This window comes from Parasteatoda tepidariorum, chromosome 3 (assembly GCF_043381705.1).
Source record: "Parasteatoda tepidariorum isolate YZ-2023 chromosome 3, CAS_Ptep_4.0, whole genome shotgun sequence".
In the NCBI taxonomy this organism is placed as follows: domain Eukaryota; kingdom Metazoa; phylum Arthropoda; class Arachnida; order Araneae; family Theridiidae; genus Parasteatoda; species Parasteatoda tepidariorum.
Window position 1 is genome coordinate 25095933 of NC_092206.1, and position 11991 is coordinate 25107923.

General features: G+C 28.5%; 1 protein-coding gene across 1 annotated transcript in view; it reads right to left on the bottom strand.

The window, feature by feature from the left end:
• The window catches only part of LOC107446210 (zinc transporter ZIP10), an 88479-nt gene that overhangs the window by 17413 nt on the left and 59075 nt on the right, over nt 1-11991 (bottom strand). The window contains exons 7-8 of the mRNA XM_043040418.2: nt 8519-8688; nt 7119-7289 (exon numbers count right to left, since the gene is read on the bottom strand). Of these exons, the coding sequence (XP_042896352.1) occupies nt 7119-7289; nt 8519-8688 (341 nt within the window). The remainder of the gene's footprint in view (nt 1-7118; nt 7290-8518; nt 8689-11991) is intronic.

Below are 11991 nucleotides of genomic sequence, written 5' to 3' on the forward strand. Positions count from 1 at the left end.
AAAAAAAAAGAGATACCATCTTGTTTTCGGTTGTATAAGAAAGGATATCAAACATTTTTCTTTTTTAAATTTAATAAGCCACATTAAAGAAGGAACGTTACAATGCTACACGCTACATTAAAGACGTCTACAGAGTAACTGAATGACGGTTCATATAGAAATCGCAGGTATGCGTCTCATACAACAACGCCCCCTTATAGTTCGTTGCGATCGCGAATTGCTTAAAACTACTTAAATTATTACTTAAGACAACCTAAAAAAATTAATATAAACAAATACTTAAGGTAAAACTAATTATTTAAAACTACCTAAATTGTTATTGAGGACAAATAAACAAAATAAATTGTTTTAAATGATTATAGTGTTTCCAAGTTAGGTAGTGAAATATCCGCATTTTGGTGCCAAGTAAGAGAAATAAATATATAGATTTTATGAACTAAAGAAACTTCTAAATTGAAATATAATTATGGCTAACTTGAGGAATGACAATTATGTGGCAAGGTTTAAAATTTTGCATGCTAAAAAATTTTTGGCAAGCGAAAAAAATTAAAGTAACGATAAGAATAAATTTTAAATATTTTTTCTTGTTAATGTAGAAGCGCTTAATTTTCTTTTAGTTTAATTTTAATACTTCGATGAAATTTCATTTAGCAAATTTCTGGCTTACACATCCTAAGTCAAAATTTTTTATGGATTTCCCTTGATGGAACAACACAATCATGTAGGTAATCATCATGTGGTTCCATCATAAACAATAATATTTGTTTAATGGTGACCAACATAGATGACCATCATAAATCAACAAAAGTGCCGAAAAATGCTTTAAATGTGCGCATTCAAAACCTATTCTGTTTTTGATGTTAGCGTCACTTATATTTCTGTATTGAAATGAGAATATTTACAAATTTTAATTTATCTATTTAAATAAAGCTACCAAAGAAATTAGTGAGAAAATATTTAAAAACATATGGCAGTTTCCTCAGTGTTTTTATTTATTTATTAACTTTGGTAATTTTAATATGTATGTATGCGCACGTCTGAAATTGAGGTAATTTTTCCAAAATTTATGGTGAATATCACATTTTCAAGATCAAAGTAAACCATTTTGACCAATTTATTTTGACCCTCATCTATTTGATTTGTATAACTGAAACTTTTCCTCTAGAGACATATAAAATATTGAAGGCCTTTTGTCATATGAAAGAAACGTGCACTTTACATAAATTAAGTCCAGTTTTAAGCACTTTATTTTGTTAATAAAAATAACACTGTTTAATACATTTAATTTAGAAAGTAACAGATAGTCATATAAAATCTATTACGAAATAAATAAAAAACCAAAACAAATGACCCACATTCCATTTTTACATGTTTGCATTATTAACTAGCTATACCGAAATAGTTAAAGAGCCTATTTCTTGCATAAATTTTATTGCTTCCGTTTTAGGTAATTAATTAAATTCCCAATTGGGAAAAAGTAAAACCTAATGCTTTAGTGAACTCAAAGCATTTATGAATTATACTGTTATCTACAAGGTCGTTAAAATTAATATACAAGGTGAAAAAAGAATAAATGTCTCCAAGGCCGTGTATAAAATATAAAATGAAATAACTGTTTCAGAACTTGGTCGTAGCTAAACTAATTCATAACTTTCACGGGTTTCAGAAAATGGATTTTATTCTTAAATGTATAACGGAAATGGAACATCTTAAAATTCTTTACGAGAGCATTTTGGATTTTATTCTATTCCATAATCAAACATCCTTGTTTTGATTTTTTTATGAAGGATGAAGCAGAAAACGAGAAAATATTTTCAGAGAATTCGTAAACCAGGAGGATAAGTTTTAAAATAGTCGGGTCGATCCGATTTCTTCGGGTACGAATGACCCCAAAAATCAGGAAGTCCATTTCCTATATGGGGCAAATCGACAATTTTCAAACTTTTGATAAAAGAAGGAAATAAATCTTTAAAATTTAAAAATGCATGTTTACAATAACGATTTGCAGGTTTATAATAGAAGATCTTCATCGGATCATCATAAAATGGCGGATGTTTTTAAAAATGGCAGACAACTTATTTTTAAAAAAAATGTAAGATAGAGTGATGTATGGTTTGTAGCTTTTTGCTTATGTGGCTGGCAATTTACAATCACCGAGTTTTACAATTAGTAACATAGTTTATCAACAGATGGTAGTGCTAACTTAAAAAAAAACTACAAAACAATATTCGAAGAATTTGCAATCAATTTTGAAATTTGTTAAGAATAAGTGTTTTTATTTTTAGGTAGAAAGCGGCAAATAATTGACAATGCATTAAGTTTTATTTTTATTGATTTTTCGAATAAGATTAATTTGATTCAATTGGTTTTGCAAAAAAAAAATTTTTTTTTCTTCACTTTTATAACTAAAATATTGACGAGTATAAAAATAACGTAAATTAATTAGATAGGAAAATATCTAACGAATCTCGCGTAATATTGATATTTTCTGAGGATAAATCAAGATATTAAAATTCTTATTTTGCACACGTCACAGCACCATTCTTTATTTTTTGCGTGCTTTATTGCTAGTCTAATGCAGCTATAACATTTCACACTAGATTACTGCGAAAATCAATAAAAATTTATTAAAAAAATGTTTTTTCTTTTAATTTTTTTCTACTTTTTTAGCGAAAATATTGACGATTGTAGGAATAATGCAATTAGTTAAATGGAAAAAAAATATGTTGCGCATCAAGCAATATCTATACTTTCTAACGATAAATAAAGATAAAAAAAATTTATCTTGCTTAGAGCACTTTTCATTACTTTTCGCGTACCTTATTGCTAATCTAATGTAGTTAAACATATGTTATTAAATTTAGTTTAACTACATTAAACTAAATTATGTTATGTTATTAACCTACGTTATGTTATTACTTACGTTATTAAACTGTTATTAAACTTATGAAAGCAGAACACTACAAAAATTAATAAAATGATCGGAAATGTTTTTTTTTCCTCTCTATTCTTTTAGTGAAAATGTTAACGAGTGTGGAAGATGGGATAAAATGCGACGTATCTTTTAATATAAATATTTTCTGACAGTAAATCAGGATATAATAATTCTTTTCTCGTCCAAATAATTTTTTTCAACTTTTTACGAAGTCTAATGTAGTTATTACATTTCCCAGCAGAACATATTGACGAGTGTAAAAACAATATAAGTTAAATGGGGGAAATGCGACGTATCTTTTAATGTCAATATTTTCTGACAATAAATCAGGATGTAATAATTCTTTTCTCGTCCAGATAAATTTTTTTCTACTTATTACGAAGTCTAATGTAGTTTTTACATTTCCCAGCAGAACACTACAAAAATTAATAAAAATCGTCTGAAAAGTTTTTTTTTCCTTCACTATTTCAAAGAACATATTGACGAGTGTAAGAACAACGTAAGTTAAATGGGGGGGGGGAACGCGACGTATCTTTTAATGCCAATATTTTCTGACAATAAATCAGGATATAATAATTCCTTTCTCGCCCAGATAAATTGTTTCAACTTTTTTACGATGTCTAATGTAGCTTCCCAGCAGAACACTACCAAAATTAATAAAAATCGTCTGAAAAGTTTATTTTTTCCTTCACTATTTCAGCGAACATATTGACGAGTGTAAAAACAATGTAAATTAAATGGAGGAAAATGTGACGTATCTTTTAATGTCAATATTTTCTAACAATAAATCAAGATATAATAATTCTTTTCTCGTCCAAATAAATTTTTTCAACTTTTTACGAAGTCTAATGTAGTTATTACATTTCCCAGCAGAACACTACAAAAATTAATAAAAATCGTCTGAAAAGTTTTTTTTCCTTCAAAAAACAATGTAAGTTAAATGGGGAAAAATGCGACGTATCTTTTAATGTCAATATTTTCTGACAATAAATCAGGATATAATAATAATTTTCTTGTCCAAATAAATTTTTTCAACTTTTTACGAAGTCTAATGTAGTTATTACATTATCCAGCAAAATGCTTCAAATTCATTAAAAAAAAGGAAAAAAAACAATTGTTTACAATTATATATATACATGTAATTATTCATATTTACAAAGAACATCCTGTTCATGCTTTGTGAGTTCTACTTTTTCTTTCATCTTGACGATTCAAGAGTTAAAAAGCAATTTAAAAATACTAGCGATACCGTACCGTAAAGATAAGATATGGGCGTGGGATTAAAATAACTTTTGTGGTAGCCTTTAAACTTTATTTCGTTAAATGATTGTATGAATGAATGGACGTTGAAAGAAAGCTTGTTAAAGGTGAGTAATTATTTTACATATTCAATGCAAGACTATTTTAAAGTTTGAGTTAACAGGATGTAACAGCGTGAATCAGCAAAGTGTGCAATCAGCTTGTTTGGTGACATTTTGCGCTTGTTTTACTCAATTTCGAAGAAATCTATGATCTAGTGACAGAGGGCGTTATGCTCTTTAAAAGTAAATGATTCAAAAGTAAACTAATAAAATTTTCACTCCTAAAAAGTAAACACGGGTTCTTGAGTTTAATCCAGCATTTACTTAAATTGGGTAAATATTTAATAGCACTCTTTTCTTCAGAAACAATAGGTGTTGCTTTAGAAGGATGGATTTTACAATTGTAATTTTTTTTCATTTATTTATTTATTTAATTATAAACAATCTAAAAATGTATCGCTAAAAGTAATTACGAAAACCTTTTCACCCTAGTTCTGTAATTTTTTTATTTTATTTTATCGATGAAAAAGATATAGAGGAATCATCTAAAATATTTCCTAATTCCTGTTTGTATAGAAATTGTTTATTTAAAAAAATATAGGGGAGAGTTGGGTACCCCCGCTCACTTAAGGAGCATTGCTTAGATTTCTGTATAATACTGAGTAATAATCAACATTTTTGTATGTTTCTATTGTTTTATCATCTAATTAAATAATGCAAAAAGAATAAACCAAAAAAGAATAGTTAAACTTAAAAAAATAGAAATTTAAAAAAACATGTTTTTCAGTTCTTTTCAAAATGTGTCGGGTAGCCCCGCCCAGTTACAAAAATTGTGTTTTTTGGCTACTTTTTCAGGTGTAAATGAAAATGACCAATGTATTGACAATAGATAAACCTCATTTATCATTTTTATCACTAAATTATTTTATTTATTACATATTCATATACTTTTAGTGAATTCTATCATTTAATAACAACAAACGTCATACTTTTTATCATTATTAATGTATAATATGTATGTATGCATATTATGTATGTATTAATGTACATTATTAATGTATGTTTGCATTCAAATGCTTCTGTAGATTGATTCGTTCACAAATAGGTGAAAATAAATAAGTAAGCAAATAGCTTATCATAATATTTATGATTTCTTGATATTAAATTTAATTTGGATATATCAATTACATTTTAAAAATATTAAATTTTTCATTTTTAAATATACAAATTTATGTTTCATATTATATTAAAACATATATTTGTTGTTAAAAATGCATATAACATTCAAATTTGAAGCAATAAAATAATAATATTTGCAACCGTACATTTATCGACGAAATAAAATTGGGCGGTGATACCCGACATTCATGTGAGCGGGGCTACCCGAAATCCAATTTTTTTGTAAATTTGTAATTACTCGAACAATTTTTCGCATATTAACTTCCTTCTTCGTGTAAATTAAACTTAAGACTACATACTTTAATGCTGTATGTATAGAAAAAATTATTTTTTTAGTATTAAAATGAAGTTTAATCGAAACATTCAACCAATTTTTCTTAATTTCATGACTACTGTATTCAACATATTTTCAAAACTATTGTTTACCATGTTACCAGCTGCATAAATACTTGAAACTTTGAAAATAATCTTTTTTTAATATAACAATTAATGTCCGATGGCCCATTGACTTGAAAAAATATTCTATACACATGAAATTGACAGTGGGCGGGGCTACCCGACTCTCCCGTATAGTAAATGGGGGCTAAAATGGAGTGAGAAAATGGAAATTGAGTGTGAATAAATAAAAACTGTTCACGTTGTTGTTGTTGACGTATGCCTGTTTAGACAGAGGGGAACGATTGTTCTTGTTTTCCAGTGGCGCCATCTATGGCCAAGAATTCGACTTCTGCCACACCCATATGTCACACCCCTTTATAGGGCGGATCCATTCATACATCCAGTCATTCATCCTCAGATCGTAATTTTGACCTGAATCAGAGAACGATCGGTACCCCCAGAGGTATTGATTTGTTATGGGAAAATGGAGGGCTTTTGCGACTTGACAGATTTAACGTGCATCAGTCACTTTACTACACGGGGAGTCTTCGACCGGCGAGGTTCGAACACACGAACTCTCGGACATGGGCCGAGCGCCCTACCGACCAGGCTATCCCGGCCTACTGTTCACGTTAAATTTTTTATTAAAAATTAATCGAAGAAATAAAAGAAAAAAATATTTTTAATATTTCAAATTCAGGTGTAGGGCAATTTAACAGCGGGAATGTTGAAAGTATTATTTTTAATTAATTTTTTTTTTAAAAAATTATTTTTATCATATTGATAAAAATAATTTTTATGCATTCACATTCGGTAACTTAGATATTTTAGGTACACAGACATAGTTACAAAAATTTTATTTTTCAAATATATTAATTCATTTCCTGAGTTCATGCAGGACAAAAACGTGGAATTGCCCAAACAAGTTTACAGTTTATCTTTTACATTGCTCATCAACTGAACCTGTTTTACTCGGTACACTGTAAAAAATTTCCGGGGCAAATTACACTTAAAACCATCAGCACTTTTACGGTATAAGGTATTAGTATCATGCGTAAAATCCATTTTTGCCGTTAAATATTATACCGTAATTTTTACAGTAATAGTTATTTAATTAGAGTGATTCTATGGTTTTAGTGTATTTTTTTTTAAATTACGGTTAATCAGATTTTTGTTCCGTAACATTCCGGTAATGATTATGATAAAAATGACTTTATGGTAAAAAGTATCGGTACCCTGAACGCCGGTTCTTTTTACCATAATTTGAACTAGAATTTTTTTACAATTTAGAAAATTATAAAGAATAAAACACGTCCATCACTTACCGAAGAATGATGATCAGATCCAGAAAATGCTGCCATGATTGATTCAAAAAGAAAGAGAGCGTATACAGTAACGAATACTCCCAGCATAAGTTGAACATAAAGTTCCAAAACCACTTCTTCATGTGAATGACCATGATCACCACCAGGTCCATGCGTATGCAGTCCCAGAAACTAGATATTATTCAAATTCATTACTTTTACTGATATTTAATGAACAAGGAGTTTATTATGCTGCAAATTTAAATAACTCTTTCAAAACATAAAAGAGTAACGAAATTTTAAACATTTATAATTTCGTAATTATTACATATATTGCAATAAATGATATACGAGCTTTGATGGCTCAGGGGATAGAGCGTTCGCCTTCCAATGAGGTGAATAAGGTTCGAATCTCAGCGATAGCTGGTCGATGCGAATTCCGCATCCGATTAGCACCGCCCACAGTGCTGATGTAAAATATCCTCAGTGGTAAACGGATCCTAGGTAAGAGTCTCCTTGCCATCAGGCTAACCGTGGTAGGTTTTCGTGGCTTTTCTCCCCATATAACGCAAATGCGGGTTAGTTCCATCAAAAAATCCTCCACAAAGGCAAATTTCACCCAATACTTTATTCAGGAGTTTCCTTGGCTTCTGGACTGGGTTCAAAACTACAAGGCTACGGAGTTGAACATTTGTAGTCGTAAACCTAAAAATTGGGTCGGCTTGTTCAACGACGGTTATAAAAATAAAATAAAAATAAATGATATATGAAATTTTAAAAAAAATATACAAATTTTTTTTTTACCAGTTGCAAATATTCGGTATGTGGCAGTGTATTTAAATTGAAAAAAAAAATGTCATCCATAATCAAGTTCGTTTCACACAATTTGGAGTTTTGCACTGTCAATGGTTTCTAGAGTGACACAAACGCTCTTGCAGTTCTGTCGGTATTGGAGTTACAGTAAAAGTGCATTTGTCGTAACCCCATAAGAAAATTTTAAAAAAATTGCATAACGTGCGGTTTGGGAGGAGGCCATGTGACAAAAGGCAAATTAATTGCCATCCACACGCCGAAAACAATGTTCATGAACCACCGATGGCTAAAACACTGGGGAAAACGTAAATAATGCATTTGTGCAGTATCAGAAATCATTGCAAATGTGAAACCGCAAAATATGTGAAAAGTGTTTGATTACAGTTTAGAAAAATCGTGTAACAAAAGAGTCACACATGGAACATTTGTATCTGAAAAAAAACCTTGCCTTTAATACCTTTAATAAACCTTTTAATTTCGTGCATCATTTATTATAATATGTGTAACAATTTCGAAAATAAGAATATTTTAATTAATTCAGTTGTGCTAAACTTGTGTAAAATATACAAAAATAAAAGACGAAAGAGATTTAATAATATGTGGTATACCTGTGGAATGAGATGTAATAAAGCATCGGCAGTGAGTGTACTGAATGCTAGACCACAAAATCCGGCAATAATGTAGCTGTAGACTTTTTTGCCCATGAATGGTAGCAGCAATACACCAATTAGCGACGAGAGACTGATTATGAGAACAGCGAGGGAGCCGTATCCATACACTGAAAAAAAAAATGCTTACTTTAAATTTAAACAAAATAGTCTAACTTGTAGCGATTAACAAAAATTGGTACAAATCAAGAATATGTAAATACAACAATGTAATAAACTAGTATCAGGAAATATTGCATAAACTTTATATGATAACTGTCATGCAAAAATATGCATAACATATTTTCTATCATTTAAAAAATAAATTATTAGCTTATTTAATTATTAACTATTGTTTACTTTGTTATTGGTAATCTTCTCATACCGCTTGAGTTGGAAGAAAAAAGCAGAACTAAATCTATTTTTAGGGGTTCTCTCTGAATATCTGCCTAACTCATTAGCATAAAATTCGAAAACCATTACATGGTTGCTAAATGTTTTGATTTTATTAAAATTCGTTATTATTTCTCTTTTTTTTCTGCCAACTCACTTGATTGCGTAAGGCTAAGAAAAAAAAGCCTTGGCAATAAACTAAAGCAAATATTAGAAAGTACATGGATTCCTTAACTTTCCTTGGAGAAAACTATTCTAACGTATATATGTCTAACTAGCATTTTTGATTTCTTAAAGGGCGGAGGTGCACTGTGGGGTTACAGCCACCCCATCCGAGCCATTTTTAAAATTTATTATTTAGTTATAGATATTTATATTAAAAATGAAGATTAATTTTTATTTTAATGGAGCTCCATATTTTCAAAAATAAAAGACTTTTATTATTTATCATATTTGATTTTTCATTAAAGCAGTTTGTGATGTTAAATATATATAATTGCTTATCTATATCACTCCCCGACGGAATAGTGAACGGTTGGAAATACATCATGAACATCTTCAGCAAATGCTTATCCATATCACTCTGCAATGGAATAGTGAACAATTGGAAAAACATCAACAACATCTTCAATAATTGATTATCTATATCACTCTGTGATGGACCAGTGAACAATTGCAAATACAATACATCAACTTCTTCAATAATTGCTTATCTATATCACTATGTGAGAAAATAGAGAACAAGAAATACAATGGATCAACATCTTCAATAATTGCTTATCTATATCACTCTGTGATGGAACTGTGAACAATTGGAAATACAATGCATCAGCATCTTCAATAATTGCTTATCTATATCACTCTGTGATGGTATTGTGCACTGTTGGATATACATAACCAACATCTTGAATAATTGCTTACCTAAATCAGTCTGGGATGGAATAGTGAACAATTGAAAATACATCATTAACATCTTCAATCATCAAACTTTCTTCATAATAACTATTAAGTTCCATAGACGAACTCAGGCAAACTTGTTTAATAATAAGGTCAGGGTTATAGTGGTAAACGTAGATTTGTAAGTGTGGGAACACTATTACTGAGAAAAAATGAACAAGGAAAGAGGATACCTAATTTAAACGCTCATTATGAAAGAATTAAAAGTCATAAAAAGAAAACCAACTAAGAAATAAAGTTAATTTGCTTTATCTATACCCTTTACAAGAAAGCTTCCTTAAGCGCTACTCGTCAATCATGATAAAATGTTGCTAACAGATAAATTTTAAAGCTTAGAAATACTTGAGGTTTTATGCAATCATTATTTAGTTATATTAATTTCTTTAAATTATTTAATTTTTTTTCTTCAAAATAGTAGAGATATACACTACAATACAATAATGGGAAGAGACACTTTCAGGTTTTTACATTACTTTAAATTTCTCAACAAATTCTCACATTACTATTTTGTAACTTTAGATGTGCTTAGTTCACGCAATTGTTCATACTTAGCAATGAAGTTTAAAGCCTTCAAAGGTTTTAGGGACCTTCAATAAATTACGAAAGAAAACAAATATTTTAAGCATTCTACGTCAGAAAATCACGTAATAAGCTTGTAACTTGTATCGATTACTATGGTTGTGATTTGCAATAACTCCGCAAAATTTCGAAAATTTAGCTTAAATATTTATGGAGATATGGACGAGGTATGGACATTTTTAGAAGAAAAAAAAGCTCATTTTTACGTCTTACGATTTTATGCATAATATTAAAATATTATAAAAATTCAATAAAATTTAAAATTTTATAAATATTCAATAAATTCAATAAATTTATAAAATTATAAATATTAAAATATTAATATTTTAAATATTCAAAATATTATAATATATTATAAATATTCAATAAATATTTAAAATATTATAAATATTCAATAAAATTAAAATTTAAAAATATTCACTAAAATTAAACAAAATTTTTTGAGCAATTTAAAATTAATTATAAAATTATTGTTTTAAAATTTGGAAAATATTCGTTAAAAACTGCGCAAGATATGAGTATTTAAAGTAACTCTCTTATACTGCGCATGCGCTTAAAAAATTTAATTTTTTTTCCTTCATAATTTTGTAATGAATAGCAATTTTCTAAGTCATTTTTGAACTAATCAAGGATCAAATAAGGTAAATAATCAAGGATTTTCCACAAATTTTATTTTGTAGTATTGCAAATTACACTACTTAATACTAACTGGACAAAAAGAACTAAATGGAATTTGTTGAAAACCCATTTAATGAGTCTTCCATCTTATCTCATGACAGAGATAGAAATAGTTACCTACTATGCAGAAAAAGCCCCGAAATGATACTTCCAGTAATTAGTGTAATTAAATGGCTGACGGACAGATTTTAAAGTATTACTGAAATTTCAATACATAGAGAACTTTCAAACTCTTGAAAATAGTTAAAATTTAAAGTACTTCCACGCGGGCAATAGCTAAACAGTGAAAAAATTTAGTTAAAATATTGTTTAAAGCTAATTAAGAAGTTAAAACAGGAAGAGGAGTTGAAAAATTAGAATATTTAAAAATAATTGTTTTCTTGGTTACCATTAAAGATTGCATGTTGTACAAGATAATTTTAAAAGGTCACCAAGCTGGTCACCAAAGGCGGCTATTATGTTTTAAAACGTCTGTTTAATTATAAGTTAAAATTTAAATATTTTCTATTGATTGGAACTAAATCAATTAAGATTTTTAAAAAAATTAAAAAATATTTTTAAAACATTATACAATAAATTATATACTATAATATTATACATAATATTATATAATATTATAAGAAATTATATACTTAAGATAAAACTCATTAAATTTTCGTCGGATGTATGGTTTCTATTTTTATCGTGACAGTTGGGCTCCAAGTAGAATACAAATATACACCTGAGAGTAAAAAATCACATAAAAATCATGAAAGAAACATCATCATCATCATCCAATTAATCAAAAAAGGAAACGGGCTCTAATTAATTTAATGCATTCTCGGATT